This window comes from Myxocyprinus asiaticus, chromosome 14 (genome assembly GCF_019703515.2).
Source record: "Myxocyprinus asiaticus isolate MX2 ecotype Aquarium Trade chromosome 14, UBuf_Myxa_2, whole genome shotgun sequence".
Lineage (NCBI taxonomy): Eukaryota > Metazoa > Chordata > Actinopteri > Cypriniformes > Catostomidae > Myxocyprinus > Myxocyprinus asiaticus.
The window spans coordinates 45,102,901-45,121,134 of NC_059357.1; the positions used below are offsets into that span (position 1 = coordinate 45,102,901).

The following is an 18,234-nucleotide window of genomic DNA, read 5'->3' on the forward strand; positions in this document are numbered from 1 at the left end:
TTTTTGATGCACTGTACAGCTACTCAAGTCACTTATTTTGCCCATCCAACTGAAATAAAATTATTGTATAAACTGATTGCTGTGTAAGTTGTGTCCTTATATATTTAAATAACTTCTCACTGTTATATCAAAGCAGCTTGTGATTTTTCTGATTTCTAAAGGGGACTGCTACTTCCAATGACTGCAACTTCTGATCACCAGCTCTGCCACTCTGTTCCCAAACTCAGCAAATTATTAAATAGAACACCTGTTTCATCAGACTTGCACTTGCCACGCATTTTTCACTGAAAATGCTGACTATATCGAGACAACACCCAATATAGTACGTATGAGGGAAATTTAAACCAATATGACCTAATAACAATAAACTCTGTATGTGACCTGTGAAGCTAATCATAAAATACAATGGACAAGAACACAGGTCAGGCCATGTGATGGAAGAAACCAACCCTGCGTCTCTATTCACATACTATCAATGCTAAATATTATGTGAAAATGTCAGCCAAAGGTGAATTTGTCATAAAAATTTGATCTTCAGGGAAGTACACCTGGGCACAGCATGAGTAATTTTTATTTGTATAGCACTTTTCACAACACAGATTTTCAAAGCAGCTTTACAAAAAATGATCTTGTAACAGAAAAAAAAAAAAAAAAAAAAAAAAAGAATGAATAGAATAGAATACCAATAATAGTGATCTATAGTGCCAAGAAAAAGTATGTGAACCCTTTGGAATTAGCTGGTTTTCTGCATTAATTGGTCATAAAATGTGATTTCATCTTCATCAAAGTCACAAGTATAGACAAACATAATGTGCTAACAATTACACTCTTTCATGTCTTTATTGAACACATCCCATTAAACATTCACAGTCTAAAAAAAGTAAATGAACCCTTGGATTTAATAACTGGTCGATCCTCTTTTGGCAGCAATAACCTCAACCAAGTGTTTCCGGTAGCTGCAAATTAGACCTGCACAATGTTCAGAAGGAATTTTGCACCATTCTTCCTTATAGAACTGCTTCAGGTCAGCCATATTCTTAGGATGTCTGGTGTGAACAGCCCTCTTGAGGTCATTCCACAGCATCTCTACTGGGTTAAGGTCTGGGCTCTGACTGGGCCACTCCAAAAGGGGGATTTTCGTTTTTTTTTTTAAGCCATTTTGTAGTGGATTTACTTCGATGTTTAGGGTCATTGTCCTGCTGCATTTACTTCTACTGAGCTTCAGCTGGTGCACAGACACTCTGACATTATCCTGTAGGATATCTTGATAAACTTGGGAATTCATGACGGCAAGCAGCTTGAGGCCCCGAAGCAGCCCAAAATCATGATGCTCCCTCCACCGTACCACTGGGATGATGTTTTCATTTTGGTATGCGGTGCCATTTTTGCGCCATACGTAGTGAAGTGTGTTGTTTCCAAACAATTCAAACTTTATTTTATCAGTCCACAAAACATTTTCCCAGTAGCATTGTGGAGTCTCAAGGTGGTATTGGCAAACTTATGCTGGAAAGCAGCGGCTTCCTTCATGGCCATTGACACCATGCCTGTTTAATGTTTTCCATATTGTAGACTCATAATTCTTTCAAGTTTTTAGTTGTCACTCTAAGGTTCTTTATACCTAATTGAGCATTTTCCAGTGTGCCCTTTGAGTCATCTTGGCTGGACGGCCAATTTTAGAGAGAGTAGCCACAGTACTAAATCATCTCCAATCATCTCTGGTCCAATGAGTCCTGTTTTCTTTTACATCATGTGGACAACCATGTACGTGTGCGCTGTTTACCTGGGGAAGTGATGGCACCAGGATGCACTGTGGGAAGACGACAAGCCGGTGGAGGGAATGTGATGCTCTGGGCAATGTTCTGCTGGGAAACACTGGGTACGGCCATTCATGTGGACATTTGACACGTGCCACCTACCTAAACATCATAGCAGACCAGGTACACCCCTTCATGGCAATGGTATACCCTGATGGCAGTGGCCTCTTTCATCAGAATAATACGCCCTACCACACTGTATGCACTGTCCGGGAATAGTTTGAGGAACATGATGAAGAGTTCAAGGTGCTGCCCTGGCCTCCAAATTCCCCAGATCTCAATCCAATTGAGCAACTGTGGGATGTGGTGGACAAACAAGTCCAATCCACGGTGGATCAACCTCGCAATTTACAGGACTTGAAGGATCTGCTGCTAACGTCTTGGTGCCAGATACCACAGGACACCTTCAGGGGTCTTGTAAAGTCCATGCCTCGACGGGTCAGCGCTGTTTTGGTGGCACGTGGGGGACATAATGTTTTGGCTCATCAGTGTATATTGGAGTGTTATTTGGACGGTAATTTGAGTTTGAGACCCTGCTTTAAGATGTAATTGCTCTTTTGCTCACTACAACAACTCTAGGAAATGCACTTTTCTATGATTTCTTAGAGATCTTGATTGGCGGAAACATTTTCCACATGAGGGGCAGTTGTATGGCTTCTCTCCAGTATGCACCCTCTCATGTCTTTTTAGGGCATTTGACTGAATGAAACTCTTCCCACATTGATGGCACGTGAAAGGCTTCTCTCCAGTGTGAATTCTCATGTGCACTTTAAGGCCTCTTTTTTGTGTGAAATTCTTCCCACACTGAAGACATGTGAAAGCCTTCTCTTCAGTGTGAATTCTAATGTGCACATCAAGGTCTTCTTTTTTTGTGAAACCCTTTCCACACTGAGGGCACTTGAAAGGTTTCTCTTCAGTGTGACGTTTTATGTGCCTCTGAAGACTTGGTTTATGTGTGAAACTTTTTCCACACTGATGGCACGTGAAAGGCTTCTCTCCAGTGTGAATTCTCATGTGCACATTAAGGTATGCTTTAGACGTGAAACTATTACCACACTGGATGCACGTGAAAGGCTTCTCTCCAGTATGAATTCTCATGTGCACATTAAGGTCTTGTTTATTTCTGAAGCTCTTTCCACACTGATGGCATGCAAAAGGCTTCTCTCCTGTGTGAATTCTCATGTGACTATGAAGGTTTCCTCTATTCCTGAAGCTTCTTTCACATCGATGGCATGTGTAAGGCTTCTCTCCAGTATGATACACTACGTGATCCCTAAGGCGTCCTCTATTAATGAAACTCTTTCCACATTGATGGCACATGTAAGGCTTCTCTCCAGTGTGAATTCTCATGTGATCATTAAGGCGTCCTTTAGACGTTAAGCTTTTACCACACTGAAGGCATGTGAAATTTTTCTCTCCAGTATGAATTCTCATGTGCACATTAAGGTCTCGTTTATTTCTGAAGCTCTTTCCACACTGATGGCATGTGAAAGGCTTCTCTCCAGTGTGAATTCTCATGTGCTGGTTAAGACTGTCTTTCCGTGTAAAACTCTTTCCACACTGAGAGCAGGAGAAGGGATTTTTGGCTTGACTTCTGTTTTGTGAAGAATTCTTCTCAGTCTGTGAGCAACTAGAAGATTTTTCTCCTGTTATGAAATTATGAGGATTCTGATGTTCCTCCTCCACTTCCTGTTCTTGACTTTCTTCTTTAACTTCTATTGGTTCTTGATTTTCCTCTTTCACTACAATTAATTCTGAAAAGAACATATATATTAAAAAACAAATCAATAAAAGTGACCCTCATTGTAATTGAGGAAATCTACAGGGGTTAAGTATCTATTTTTATTTCATATTTTATGTACTAAAGAAGGTGTCTGGTTCATGTTAATTCAAGCAGATTAGGGCTGCACAATTTAACAAAATAATAATAATAATAATAATAATAATAATAATAATAATAATACAAATCTTATGGTGCTTAACCCTTTAAGGTCTGAGGGTGTTTTTAAAGATTTCCTGTTTCAGTGGGATACCCAAATTAAAGGCTTATAACTCTTAAAAAAAAGTGTCCAAAAACGTCTCCATGTGTCCAAAAGCCTCTTCAAACAAATAAACATAATAATTGTACATAAGAACTAATTACACATACAAACACAACAATGACTAAAGGTTTGAATAGCATGCAGACATGGTTTTAGTAATGAGATTTCACAGAATGAGTGCCTTTTGACTCAATGAGTCTGTCATTTACTTGGCGCCATCTCCTGGTGGCCATATGTAACATTGTGCTTCATGTGGATTATCTAATGATCTATGCATCCAAGTACTTTGTATGTGGGCTCTTTTAAAAGATAATCAGCTCCTCTAAGAAAGGTATGTGAACGGGATATTTTAAGTTCAGTTTATTTTTTGTCAAGTTATAAGTGTATATGCAGCATATAAGCAACACCTGTTCACATGAAAAATAAATGTCAAAGAAATTTTTGTCTGTAAATAAAAAAAAGGCTGGTTGTATTCTACTCTGAGAGCTTCCCAACAACATATGACACATGGCTATTTGATGAATTTGATGTTTTTACTGATTACAATAATATGTAATGCAAAAAATGTTTTTTTTTGTAATTTTTTTTAATTTTTTTTATAAATTAACAAAACAGAACACCTGATTCGTCTGCTAAATTCAAAACACTTGTTCATTTTTGGTCATAATGCCTGCATGCATTGGAAAGTAGAGCTTTTAAGCTTTCAAACTACATCTACTTTGTGTTGGTCAAGACTGTATTTATTAATATTTTGACAATTCTTTTTTTTTCTAACTGGCCCACCCATCCAAGCTTAAAGGGTTAATTAGTCATATTGCAATTGCAACTTATGTAAAATGCCAAAACACATTTTCTGAGATGTTAAAAGATATTTTCAGGTTGCTCATCACTGAAAACAGTGAGAGCACTCATTATGTTTATTATTTAGCATTATTTATTTTTTGCTAGTTCATTCTTCCAGTTTAAAAACCAAAGTTGAAGCAATGTCATAAAATGCACTCTAACCTCTGGCATTGTTGTGACTGGTAGGGTAACACGCATTTCCATCAGTAGATTCTGTGCATTTCTAAACATTATTCATGAGAAGCAACGCTTCCATGAAGCAACCGTTTGTTTGGATGGCACTCATATTCCATTGTGTCTTTTCTGTATGTCTGATCATGATCATTTCAATGGCTTGTTCAAAAACAGAAGACAATGATGAAAATCGAAAACTCAGTCATCTCAGCTCTCTTTTTGGTATCCTTTACATAGAGCAAAAGTTACTGGGATTTAGCCCAACAGGGTTTACTGGCGTTACGTCATCATGACCACAAAGATGAACTACTGGATAACTTTACACAGACAAGGTTAGTAAACAATTTTATAATACTAGAGTTATGTTAACTCCTATATATATATATATATATATATATATATATATATATATATATATATATATATATACACATATACATATACATACACACACACACACACACACACACACACACACACAAAACCCTTCATCTGGTGAATATGTTGGATATAAAAAAGCTTAATTTGGTAAATACTTACATATCATTGTCTCCATCATCCCCAGATAGCCCTCTACATTACGTATCACTCGCATATGTGTCCACATTTTGCACTAAGTGACTAAAAAATATCTGTTATGAGCCACTGGCCAGTAAATATTCAGATTTCCCTTGTGAGTGAATGAGTTATGTAGTGACAAATATTAACTTTTGCATCGAGATGCTTTCACTTCATGTTGTCTCATAAGCACGCACTACAACACTCTACAATGAACACAAGCAGTGCGTCGCATCAAAAGCAAATGGAACTTATTATAATCAGTAATGCTGTCTACACTGCATCCGTTGCAGTGGGTACTGAGATGTCATGGATCACCATCACTTTAGTTGAGCCATCATGTGCCATAGTTACTTTTACACTGACTTTAAGGAAGTAAAATATGATTTTGGTTACTTTCCACATACCGTTTTCAGAACATTTTCTTTTTACAGCAGGGGTGTCCAAAGTATGGCCTGCAGACTGCTCTGTGGCCATGAGACATTTTAGAAATAGAACAGAATTTGGCCCGCTATGGAGAAATATTAAATTCATTTTCTGAACACTGGATGTCACAATTACGTATAGCCTAATTTCACAGCACTTTGCCTCCACTAGTGCATTCCCTTTGCAGTCAAACCCATCTTCATTCACGGATAAAGTTTAACAGGAGTTTGGAATACTCCAGATTTCCGAGGATAAAGAGACATGCAAAAAGAAAGATGCATTTATTATTGGACTCCTATCAGGTTAGATACTTTGCTCATGAACTAATTCTCCTTAAAATGTCCCGATACCTTGCATCATACAACTTGAGTGGAGCTGTCGTTGTGCAGCGCAAGTGGCCGAACTGCACAGAGATACGTGAGCCGAGCACACTCTCTTGTATGTCCTCTGTCGCACTTTGAAGTGCCTTTTTCTTACATCGATAATCAGAAGATTTCCCAGATGATTATCGAACAGTTAGATCCAGTCCTTGAATCTGATTGGACGAGAGACGTTCTATGAGTATTGATGTCTCACACAATCAGCACTCAGATGCTTTTTTCCAGACTAAATTACACCAACTCTCTTTCCCACGTCTATCTGTCAGTGGATCACCAGCTTTCTGACGGACAGGCAGCAGCTAGTGAGTCAGGAGAAATTCACTTCCAGCACATGAACAATCAGCACTGGTGCCCCCCAGGGATGTGTGCTCTCCCCACTACTCTTCTCCCTGTATACAAATGACTGCACCACCAAGGACCCCTCTGTCAAGCTCCTGAAGTTTGCAGAAGACACTAATGTCATCAGCCTCATCCTAGATGACGATGAGTCTGCATACAGAAGGGAGGTTGAACGGCTGGCTCACTGGTGTAGTCAAAACAACCCGGAACTGAACATGCTCAAAATGGTGGAGATGATTGTGGACTTTAGGAGGAACACCCCAACATTGACCCCCCTCACCATTCTAAACAGCACTGTGGCAGCAGTGGAGTCATTCAGGTTCCTGGGCACTACCATTTTACAGGACCAGAAGTGGGAGACCCACATTGACTCCATTGTGAAAAAGGCACAGCAGAGGTTGTACTTCCTTTGCCAGTTGAGGAAGTTCAACCTGCCGCAGGCGCTACTGATACAGTTCTACCCAGCAGTCACTGAGTCTGTCCTCTGCACTTCAATAACTGTCTGGTTTGGTTCAGCTACGAAATCAGACATCAGAAGACTACAAAGGACAGTTCGGACTGCTGAGAGGAGTATTGGTTGTCCCCTGCCCTCCCTTCAAGAACTGTACACTTCCAGAGTGAGAAAAAGGGCTGGAAAAATCACTCTGGACCCCACTCACCCGGCCCACTACCTTTTTGAACTGTTGCCTTCTGGCCGGCGCTACAGAGCACTGAGCACCAGAACCGTCAGCCACAGGAACAGTTTTTTCCCTCAGGCTATCCATCTCATGAACAGTTAAAACTGCCCCATTGAGCAATAATTATGTGCAATACACAGCTTAGGCTATATATATTTATCCAACATACTATACTTCTTCTATTACATTCACTTGCTTCTGTATATAACAGATTTGTATTTGTATATTGTACATACGTATAGATATATAGATATATATATTTTTTCTTTTTTTGTCTTATTGTGTATTTCTATATATACTTCATTTTCTATCCACTTATTATTTTTATTAAAAATTTTTTTAATTTGTATTATTTGTATTAATAATTTGTATTATTATTATCTATGTCTTGTTGCTGTATTGTTTGTGCACTGGAAGCTTGTCACCAAGACAAATTCCTTGTATGTGTAAGCATACTTGGCAATAAAGCTCATTCTGATTCTGATTCACTCTTTCTATCACTCCGCTTGTGTTTTGGCATTCTAAACTAAAGTGTAAGAGCATTGCAGATGTGTAAAAGAGCTAGATGTGTGTCTTTTTATTTTTTCCTGTGACATTAAAGATTTTGGCCAGCAGGTGATGACAAAAGATAGTTTTTATGTGTATAAGCCAGTAAAGTTTGACATGAATTGAGTCAGCACACGTCAGACAGTGAGCAGTTTCTTTGAAGTCATCGGCATTGTCTCTCACTCCATGATCGCTCGGATTACTACTACAACATTACAGCTGGGAAATACAGTTGAACTAACAGCTGAGAGACACAACAGATGGAAAAATGAAAAACTTACTCAAGGCGCATAGCTAATACTGGAGTTTCCGCATTGTAAGGAAATCTAATCAACATGGAGGAAAGAATAGTTTCTGTAGAGAGTGACTCTTGTGCACCGGCTATGCGAAATACTCAGGGGGGACCCCCACTCGGATGTCTATTTTTACTCAGAGAAAATAAAATGTATTTTACCATTTTCAGCGTCACAGAGCACAACTCGTATAGTTTTCCATTAAATTCAACCCAAATCATTATCAAAGGACAAAGATTATTTACTCTCAGTGGATGATATATTGTGTATATGCATCTTTCAAATACCAATACAAATTAGATTATAAATACAATTGTAAATATAAACATAATAATCCTAATAATTGAAAAATAAACCATGACCAAAAGATAGCTTAACAAAAATCTCTTAAAAAATATATATATTTGTTTCATAAAATGGCTGCAATGATCGTCATGGACATAAATTTGATGTTCCACTACAGTGGTTCCCAACCCTGCTCCTAGAGGCCCCCCAGCACTACACATCTTGGATATCTCCCTAATCAAACACACCTGATTCAACTCATCAGCTCGTTAGTGGAGACTCCAAGATGTAAATTGGGTGTGTCGAAAAGGGAGATATACAAAATGTGCAGTGTTGGGGGGCCTCCAGGAACAGGGTTGGGAACCACTGTTCTGTATTTTGTTGTTTGGACATTAACTTTATTACTACCTACTGGTGGAATCTCCAAACTGCAAATGTAGGAAATTAATTTAAACTTAATGCTGAGATAAGACCTGCTTTTCAAACGTCTCTCTCAGGTAATAGCAAATTGCACTTTGCGCCACTTCATAACATACAATAGACCCACAGTTTGCATGCAGACACCTACAGTAGCACAAACACTCCCACCCACACCCACACCCACTTGCACTTTCCGCTGGCATGAAATTACACTTAGAATTAGCACGCTCACGGAAATTGGATAAGACAATGCGCATTATCAAATCCAGTCGTAGCGCTGTGCTTTGCGCACTCACGAAAATAGAGCCTTATATAACTGTGAAGATGCACCTTCCTGGTTTGCTTAATATCTTCTACAGGTAAATTATGCTTACATGTTGACAAAAGTCTGGCAAGTAAAAAAGAAATTAAAATGTACTAGCCAATGGCGATGCTTTTTCCAATATGTCTGTGGAGCAAGGGTCTTCAACAGGTGACCCCTAAGTCTGCAGTGGTACCGCAGGGAGTTTGCAATTGATTGTTTTATCCTCCATTGACAATCGTAATACTTGCTACCGCATGTGAGCAGTAGCAAGAGAGAGGAGAATATGTTTTAGTCCATCGACATGTGCAAGGTACCTGGCACCTGCAAGCCAACTTTTCCTCTTGAAGTGATCCTTTCTCATTTTGCTAAACCTTGCTAAAATGTGATGAAACTGTGTTATTCAAACACAAGCGCGCAGCAGAGACAAACCATTAGTGCGACCACTTCCTTATCACGAGGTGCTCATAAAGTCTTGTTCATACCTTCAACTGACACCGCATTCAGATCAAGTTCAGCAGTGCTGCACTAGAGAGTCACTTAAGGGCGCTTACACACTAGGGAAAACTCTGACGGAGCGTTTAACACACGGAAATGTGAAAGGTCCGTTTGGAAGGCATGTAGCACTGAGGGTAGAGGTGGACATGGATAGAGATGGCTATGTAAAATATTTTTTTTCCACAATACACCAGTAAACATTGAAACTCTTCTCCAGACTCTCTTTCCACAGTTACTACCTTTTAAGCCTGACAGAGAAAGATAAAAGGACAGGGAATTAATACACAGCATGTTTGAGTTTGTCCAACATGTTTTTTTTATTTTTTTTTATTTTACAGCGCAACTAGTCCCGCCTCTCCAAGATTCCCATTGATCAACAGATGCAGCAAAAGTTGAAATGTTCTCAACTTTTGGTTGCATGACGGAGCTTCACTATTGGAAGCCCTTGTGTTTTCCCTCTCTGTCTTTCCTACGCACCACCCCTTTTGAAATCAATGCATTCGCAGTGTTCTCTAACGCAGCATTAACTCTAGTGTATAGGCACCCTAAGTAAACGTGTCTGCGAGACAATAGTCGATGGCTCTCAAATCAACATAATTAAAGGAGCACTCAGTATTTTTTCCTCCGAAATGAACAGTAATTTTGAAACATGTATAAATTCATGAACGTTCACAGAGATTAATTTCGTATCACTCCAGTCATAAAGTTTCATGAAGCTGTTTTATTCTGCATGGACAGGGTCTATCTGTCTATCAATCATCTATCAGGAGGGGGTATGGCACAGTGATTAACAAGGAAAAAATGGAACAAAATACTTACATCCAACGGCGCAAAGCTCAATGCGGGTGCCCGATTAAAAAAATGAAAAGTAGTATAAAAAAAAAAGAGAGAGAAAAGTTTGCACATCACAGCTCCAAAAATAGAAAAGTTATCATAGCGTTCCCACCCTAGATGACATTAAGGAAAACTTTTAAACACAGAGATATCATTTCCCGAAACACCGTGAATGTCAATTACATGTTGCGTTGTCCTTGTGTACAAAAAACTAGTAGACCTCTTAAAACCTGCATCTCCGAATATCGAAGTGCCATAAGGCATTGAGATCCTAATGTTCTTTAGCACAGCATTTTGCTGCTTTAAGATATTCTGTTTCTGCTCTTCAATATATACAGTAGGTATAGAATTAGTCAAATGTCCTAGAAGGGGTGGCAATATTAATAATTTGCTTTTAAGGCGTGAAACATATTGGATCTATACTCTAGATACTGAACCACCTAAAGGCCTGAAAGAGGATTTTGACATTCGCCCCTTTCTTTAATATATATCTAATTTTTGTGCAATATGGTCTGTAAACTGTAAAAACAATCTGTAGCACAGCTGCTCGTGAATAAGTATGTTCATTGTTGCATTTTTGTTTTTTTTTGCCTCTAGTTAATTTCTCAGTGTGACCTTTTCTTTGGCTCTTGTCCAGATGGTACTATGATGGTACTTTAACCTGATATGTTTCACCTTCAAGTGTTTTGTATAAGTTGTTGTATATGTGATATTCCTATTTGTTAATGACACTATATATACTGTATATACATATACTGGGCTATGTTTGGTTTGTCTTATTTTCTTTATTTGCACTTATTACAGTTTTTTTATTTGCACTTCATCATGATCATGTTTTTTTATCATTATTTTAATTTCGATAATTATTATTTACTAATATTATTATTATTTGCATTAATTTAATTATTATTATTATTGTATTTATTGGTGGCCTCCAGTTAGACTGTATGTTTATTCTCTTTGTGTACGTGGATGCATTAAGACTTTTTCCATCTTTGAGGTCAACCTCTTGCTAGTCACGTACTGTGCATTGATTGATTGTTCCGGGGTATAAAAAGGTTCATTTTTGTATGTTTCTATTGTCTGATGAAAAGCCGTAGGCTCCAAATGTCACCAAGGGTGGGAACTAGGGATGGGCAAGAGTACTCGGACATGACAGCAATGATTGATCATGAAAATGATGATCGATGGTGATCATGCATGATGTGACTTCTCACTTAATTCGAAATTCAGTGACAATTACCTGACAACTAAACACACCTGTCAAAGAGGGAGCTTATTTTTAATTTTAAGATTGTTTACGTTGTGACATAGCAACCAAACTGATACGATGCTGCAACGCTGTTGTCACGATAATACAAATAAAAAAAGTGTAATTAACCGTGTTTTGAACACCTGTCTCTGCAAAACGTTTGCTAAACACGTTTTATTATCATTTAATGTAAGAACTTTGACTTGTTAATGGATATTATTCAATAAAAGTGAATGCTTGTCACTGACTGTACAAAGCTCACACACCTGCATCTTGACGAAATGGGAGTTGAAGATTGCTGCACAAGTTCTGACTCACCGAGTTGAATGGAATGCTTCATGAATCATCACAGCAACAACAATACGGAGCATCACAGCTTTCCCCACAGGAGCAAACACTTGGACACACACACACACCAGGCGTGTAGCAGTGGACTCAACACGTTGAAGCACGTATACAGTAGGGCTGCACGATATGTACAAAATATTTTAGCAATAATTGCCTTAAAAAATATCGCGATATCAGATCCCCCTGCCGAGGGTCGGTGAATTTTTTTGCTTTATTGATTTTGGTTTAAAAATTTCATTCATTTTTTGAAACACGAGAAACATAACAATAGACATTTCTAAATTCAAATTGCACTTTAAACTAAATGAAAAAACATTAAAATAATGAAGTGATCAAAAAATCTTATTTAACCACCTCCCCATATCCAAACATTTACCGGCTCCAACAACTCCATTTGCCATCACGCAAGCATCCGTCAACACAACAGATGGAAAACTACTAATAGCCTACAGATTAAGAACTAAAGAGAAATATAAATGTAAAGAAAATAATAATCAAAATAAATAAGCCTAATAAATTCCCTTGTGTTCCCAAAATAATGCTGCTAAATGTGCTCTTATCAAATTTGTGTTTGTATTCCGTTTTGATAATACAGTTTATGCTGTCTAATGAAAATAAAATAAAACAAAACAAAATTTTAGGTTCAAGGTGAACGTGTCTTGCATTACTTTATGATTTAATCACTTTCATCTTTGTTTATTTTATATAAAGATGTATATTACTGAACCTGCAGAGTTGCGTTCACAATGCATGTTAACCGAGTGGAAATAAAGTGAATTAAACTCACAGCACCTCCCGTCCCATGATGATTGGAGATAATTTGCAGCATTCTCACAGATGACATTATTCTTGCAAACAGTTTTCAGATGAATGAAACAGAGAAAAAAAAGAGTGAAAACTAGTGCTGCACGCCTCTGAACAAACAGCGAATCAGGATAATTTTTTGCTTTATTGATTTTGCTTTAAAAATTGTATTCATTTATTGAAAAACATAGACAAAAGACATTTCTAAATTCAAATTGCACTTTAAACTTTAAACGAGCCGGAGACGGCAGTTCGAGAGAGAGACACATGCGGCTGCGCTGCATGTGTGTGTGTTTTTTTATGTTTATTTTATGTAGAGTTTTACATTAAACTTTGTTGACTTATCAGCCGGTTCCCACCTCTTCCTTGCCCGTCCTTTAATTGTTACAATGACATTATTCTTTCAAACAGTTTTCAGTCAAATGAAACAGTACTGAGATGAGTAATTAGTCCAAGTATTCAAGTTGACAAAATGACCAAAATGCCCATACCTAGTGGGAACGCTATAATACATTTTCTATTTTAAGAGCTGTAGTGTGCCAACTTTTCTCTTTTTTTGACAGTGATAAACAAGGAAAACAAAAAAAATGGCACTTTGTCAAAAAGGTTGCAGACCTTGTAAAAACCGAAATGTGGCAAAGGGCAAAGAAGATCACACAGTCCATTGCCACATTTATTGCAAAGGATCTCTGCCCTAACTTGGTCTTGGAAAACACCGGCTTTCGCTTCCTCCTCCATACCCTGTAGCCAAGATACAGAATCCCTTCTCTGAGTTTTTCCACAGACACCGCTATACCTGTTCTGTACAGTGACACAAAATCCAGAGTGAATCGATGTGTAACGCAAGCTGAGTGGCCATCACCTGCGATTCCTGGACATCCATCGCCACAGATTCATATGGAATGGTAACTGCTCATTATTAATAAAAGAATTGGAGGATAAGATGGATCGTGATGCATCGAGAATCGTTTTATAATCGAATCAATTCATGAGACAAGTGAAGATTCACACCTCTAACAATAATATGGTACCATACATGTTTTTATTGGCATAAAACGCAACACTCAACTTTATACAATATGTAACAGGGGTTCCTGCTCGGTCTCTCTACCTACCAAGGGGCCCTTGGCCTGAAAATGGTTAAAGATGCCTGCCATAGTTGCCAGTGTATTTCAAGCTTGATTATATTTCAAAGTTGTTGTAAATTTAAGAGCTGTTGTGTTTTTAAAACTACAGCAGAGAGAGACAGGTTGGAATATATGAATGAATGAAGACATACCTCGGTAAGTGTGATTTGAACCAGGAGAAGACACATCTCACACGAGCCATTAATCACGTCATTAACGACTAGTTGTGCAGTTTGGTTCCGTACACACTATGTGGAATTTCTGAGAATGCGGTTTTCGCTACCAGAATTTTTCGGAAGTTAATTCTGTTGTTGAATGCGGTTGTCACTCACGTATTTTACTAAACCATGTATGTAGAGAACAGAATTAAGCACTAAAAGGTGAATGTCAACCGAATTTGCAGTGTGGACGTATAAAAGTACTCATGACCAATACATTGAACCATTTCAATGATTAATCATAGACACCTGCAGACAGAGTCCAGACATCAGAAAATTTGTGGTCTAAACAAGTTTTCTTCCACTTTTGATCGGGAAATGAAAATGAGTTACGGACGTGAATAAAATGGACATTCGTTTTTGGGAGACCACACACTTTGTAAAAATTCTATGAACTGAAATGCGCAATCCAGAAATAATTGGCCTACTAGCCACATAATGTAAGGGTTGGCACTCCTAAGAACATGTAATAATAACTTTTAATTTATTGTTGTTTTCACATAAATGGGGAAAACCCATGGTCACGGACATGACAGTTGTGATAGCAGCAATATGAGGGGAAAACCATCCAAAATGCTAAAACTTGTAGACTTTGACACTGAGACATCTGTATGATATCCATCAAGGCTGCATGAAAAATTGAAATAAGATTGAAATCACGATAGGGCCTTGCATGAATACTAATCCACAAAAGGCTGCGTATTAAAGTCTGCATTTACTGCTTCCGACAGTGATGGGTGAGCGAGTGGTGCCCTGGCAGCAGTAAAGTATACGCAGAACTCATGGAGTAGCTCAGCAATATCAGATGATCTCATATTACAATTCAAATTCAAAATGATCGCTTCCCAAATAATGCTGGCTATGTTGAAACAAGTCACAGATCAAAGCAATAGTCAGTGATCACTTTCATTATTAAATCCTCTTTCCTGTTATTATAATCTATCCTCCCAATTCCTACTTGTTTCTGAATGTTATTCAAATGTCTCCCCTTAATTTCACTATTCCATGCTTCTTGCCATTTGTTGTTAATATATGCTTTAATTTGTCATTTGTTCTCTGCCTTGCTTAGTGACACTTGTATGTCTATATCTGAGTGTTTTAGGGCCTGTTTAGCAAGTTTGTCAACAATTTCATTACCCTCCACTCCCACATGAGCTGGTACCCACAAAAAAAGATATTATTATTTGCATATTATGAATTCTTAATAGACTTGTAAGAATCTCATGAGTAATGTCTTACTGAATATTGTCCACATATTACAGCACTTGGAGGCTGAAGATCTTCTACCCACTGAAGGGCTAACAGAATGGCAACTGATTCGGTTGAGAACACAGATATATGATCAGTTATTCTCTTCTTAATACTTTTTGGGAATTTGGGATTATACATTGCAGCAGCTGTGCAACCAGAAGAGGGATCTTTAGATCCATCAGTAAAAATATGCAGCATTGAAAAATATCCCAGATCTAGATGTTCTTGGACAATAAACTTCTTAGGGACATATTTATCATTCTTAATTTTGTTTTGCAGCTGAAGATCAATTATAGGCATAGGATACAGCCATGATGGAACAATTTGTAATACCACAGTAGGGCTGACTGCATACTCTGTAATACCCATTAATTGAGCATCTCTGTTTGCAGACCATCCAAAACATTTAATCTTTTCATTTCCATGTTCCCAGCATTCCTCCAACACACTCTTTATTGGATGATTCTCATTATGTCCTTTTAGATTAATCCAATATGTCACTGCCAATTTATGTCTACGAAGATATAAAGGTACTTCCCCCATTTTCACCTGCAAGGCTGGAATTCGGGACTTCTTAAAAGCAACACAGCATATTCTTATGGTTTGAGCCTGCACTGATTCTATCTTTTTATTTATGGATGCCGATGCATACCCATAAATTATACTCCCATAGTCCAGTGATGATTTGATAACTGCACAATATATTCTTCTTAATGCTGTCCTTTTAGCTCCCCAATCTACTCCTGCCAAACATCTTAATATATTTATTCTTTTTTTACACTTCTCTAACAGATTTTTAGCATGTATTCCAAACGTCAACCTAGATTCCATACATATACCCAGGTATTTTATTACTGGGACTTGTTCCAGTACCTGATTATATAATTTCAATTTAACCTTTGGGATGCATTTCTTTTTTGTGAAACACATCACTTGAGGTTTAGTCACTGACAAACGGAAACTCCACTTATTAGCCCACTTCTCCTCTTCAACAACTGCTGCCTGTATGCTCCATTCCACATATGTTATGTTACGCCCTCTTTTCCATATTGCCCCATCATCAGCATAGAGTCTACTTTTATATTATTAAATACATACCTTTATCATTATATTAAATAATACTTGACTACAAACACTTCCCTGGGGGGTACTGTTATCTACTGAATACACCCTAGAATAATCTGATCCTACCCTAACTTGTACTGTTCTTTCAAATAAAAAATAAAAACATAACCCAGTTGTATATTTTCTCTCCAATTTCCATATTTTTAAGTTTTATAAATCTTTCCTTATGTCATATGCCTTTTCTATGTCAAAAAACACACCAACCATCACCTCTTTATTAGCTTGTGCTTTTTTTATATCTCCTTCCAAACACAACACGGCGTCTATGGTATTGCGACCTGACTGAAATCCACTCTGATTTGGAGAAATAAGTCCATTCCGTTCAAGTACATACTTTAACCTATATATAATAATTCTCTCCATAATTTTGCACAAACTAGCAATTAATGCAATAGGTCTATTATTATTTGCATTGGATTTATCCTTTCCAGGTTTTCCAACAGGCACAATAATACCATGCTTCCATGAAGAGGAAAGTTTACCTGCATTCCACACCTTATTATATAAGCCAAATATTATACTTGATGAACTATCTGATAATTTTTGAATTATTGCGTAACATATATCATCCTTACCAGGAAATTTTTAACTCCTCCAAGAGCTCTTTTTATCTCATACATAGTAAATTCTACATCTAACGCATCATCATCAGGATTTCTTTTAATCAGAACATCTGGGTTCTGCCTCATAATTAGTTCTTCTGATATATTATCATTGCTATGCACTCCCACAAATACTTATATTTCTAAATTTCTGATTTTTCAGTATCTGTCACAGCTATTCTTCCTTCCTTCAGGCAAACTCTGACTTTTATAAATTCCTCCCATTTTTATGATCGAACCCCATACTTCATTGATGTCTATATACCCACCTACAGTGCTACACCAGTCTCTCCAATATTTCCTTTTAGCTGCTCAAATTATCCTTATTTCTGCTTGTGCTTTCTTATATGTAAAAAAATCTTCAAATTGATGGGTCTTTCTAAATGCTTTGTGTTTGTTTTTGTTTTGTACAGCATTACTGCACTGATCTGTCCACCATGGCACTGCTTTTTTCATTTTTACCTATAACTTCTGCTGTTTTATATAAAATCCCACATATTTTCCATTATTCTTATATAAACTTATATGCTTCCCAATTTGCCATTTTAAATCTCCATCTAGGTATCATCTTTTTTTTTACTCTCTGAAACATCCAAACCTATTTTGCAATGAATAACAAAATTATCGCTACCTATTGTATCATCTTCCCAAAACGGAAAAGTTGAGTACTTCTGCCATAAATGACATGAATTAAATTTTTCCAACAACCAAGCATTCTTCATTTACATTTTACAGCTTGAGCTTTTCCAGGTTGCTCCTGGGTATTTTCCAAGGTTCTAATAGTTTTCAATTTTTTATTTAGATTTATTTCTATTTTGTTTTATATGTTTCACCCCAATTAAGTTTAGTTTTTAAATATTTTATAGTTTAGTTTTAGTTTTTCCATTACATTTAGTTTTTATATCAAGTGATACATATAAAATGGGGAAAACAGGCATTTGTGCAATGTGGGTCGTGTAGCTGGACACTCAATACAGTTTGTAAATAATACTTATAAAAATCCTTCATTTTAATAAGACCAACTAAATTTCATGTGATATTACAGTAGAAGAAAACACATAATTCCAATTTAAGAAT

At 37.3% G+C, this 18,234-nt stretch overlaps 1 protein-coding gene across 5 annotated transcripts in view; it reads right to left on the bottom strand.

Moving 5' to 3' along the window:
* Positions 1-443: 443 nt before the first annotated feature.
* Positions 444-18,234, bottom strand: part of LOC127452154 (gastrula zinc finger protein XlCGF8.2DB-like) — a 467,064-nt gene continuing 449,273 nt past the window's right edge. For 2 of the 5 annotated variants that reach the window (XM_051717428.1, XM_051717433.1), the window contains exon 2: positions 444-3,568. In XM_051717428.1, coding sequence (XP_051573388.1) covers positions 2,379-3,568 — 1,190 coding nt within the window. In that variant the 3' untranslated portion in view covers positions 444-2,378. The remainder of the gene's footprint in view (positions 3,569-18,234) is intronic. The other 3 variants (XM_051717427.1, XM_051717426.1, XM_051717425.1) reach the window with 2 other exon arrangements.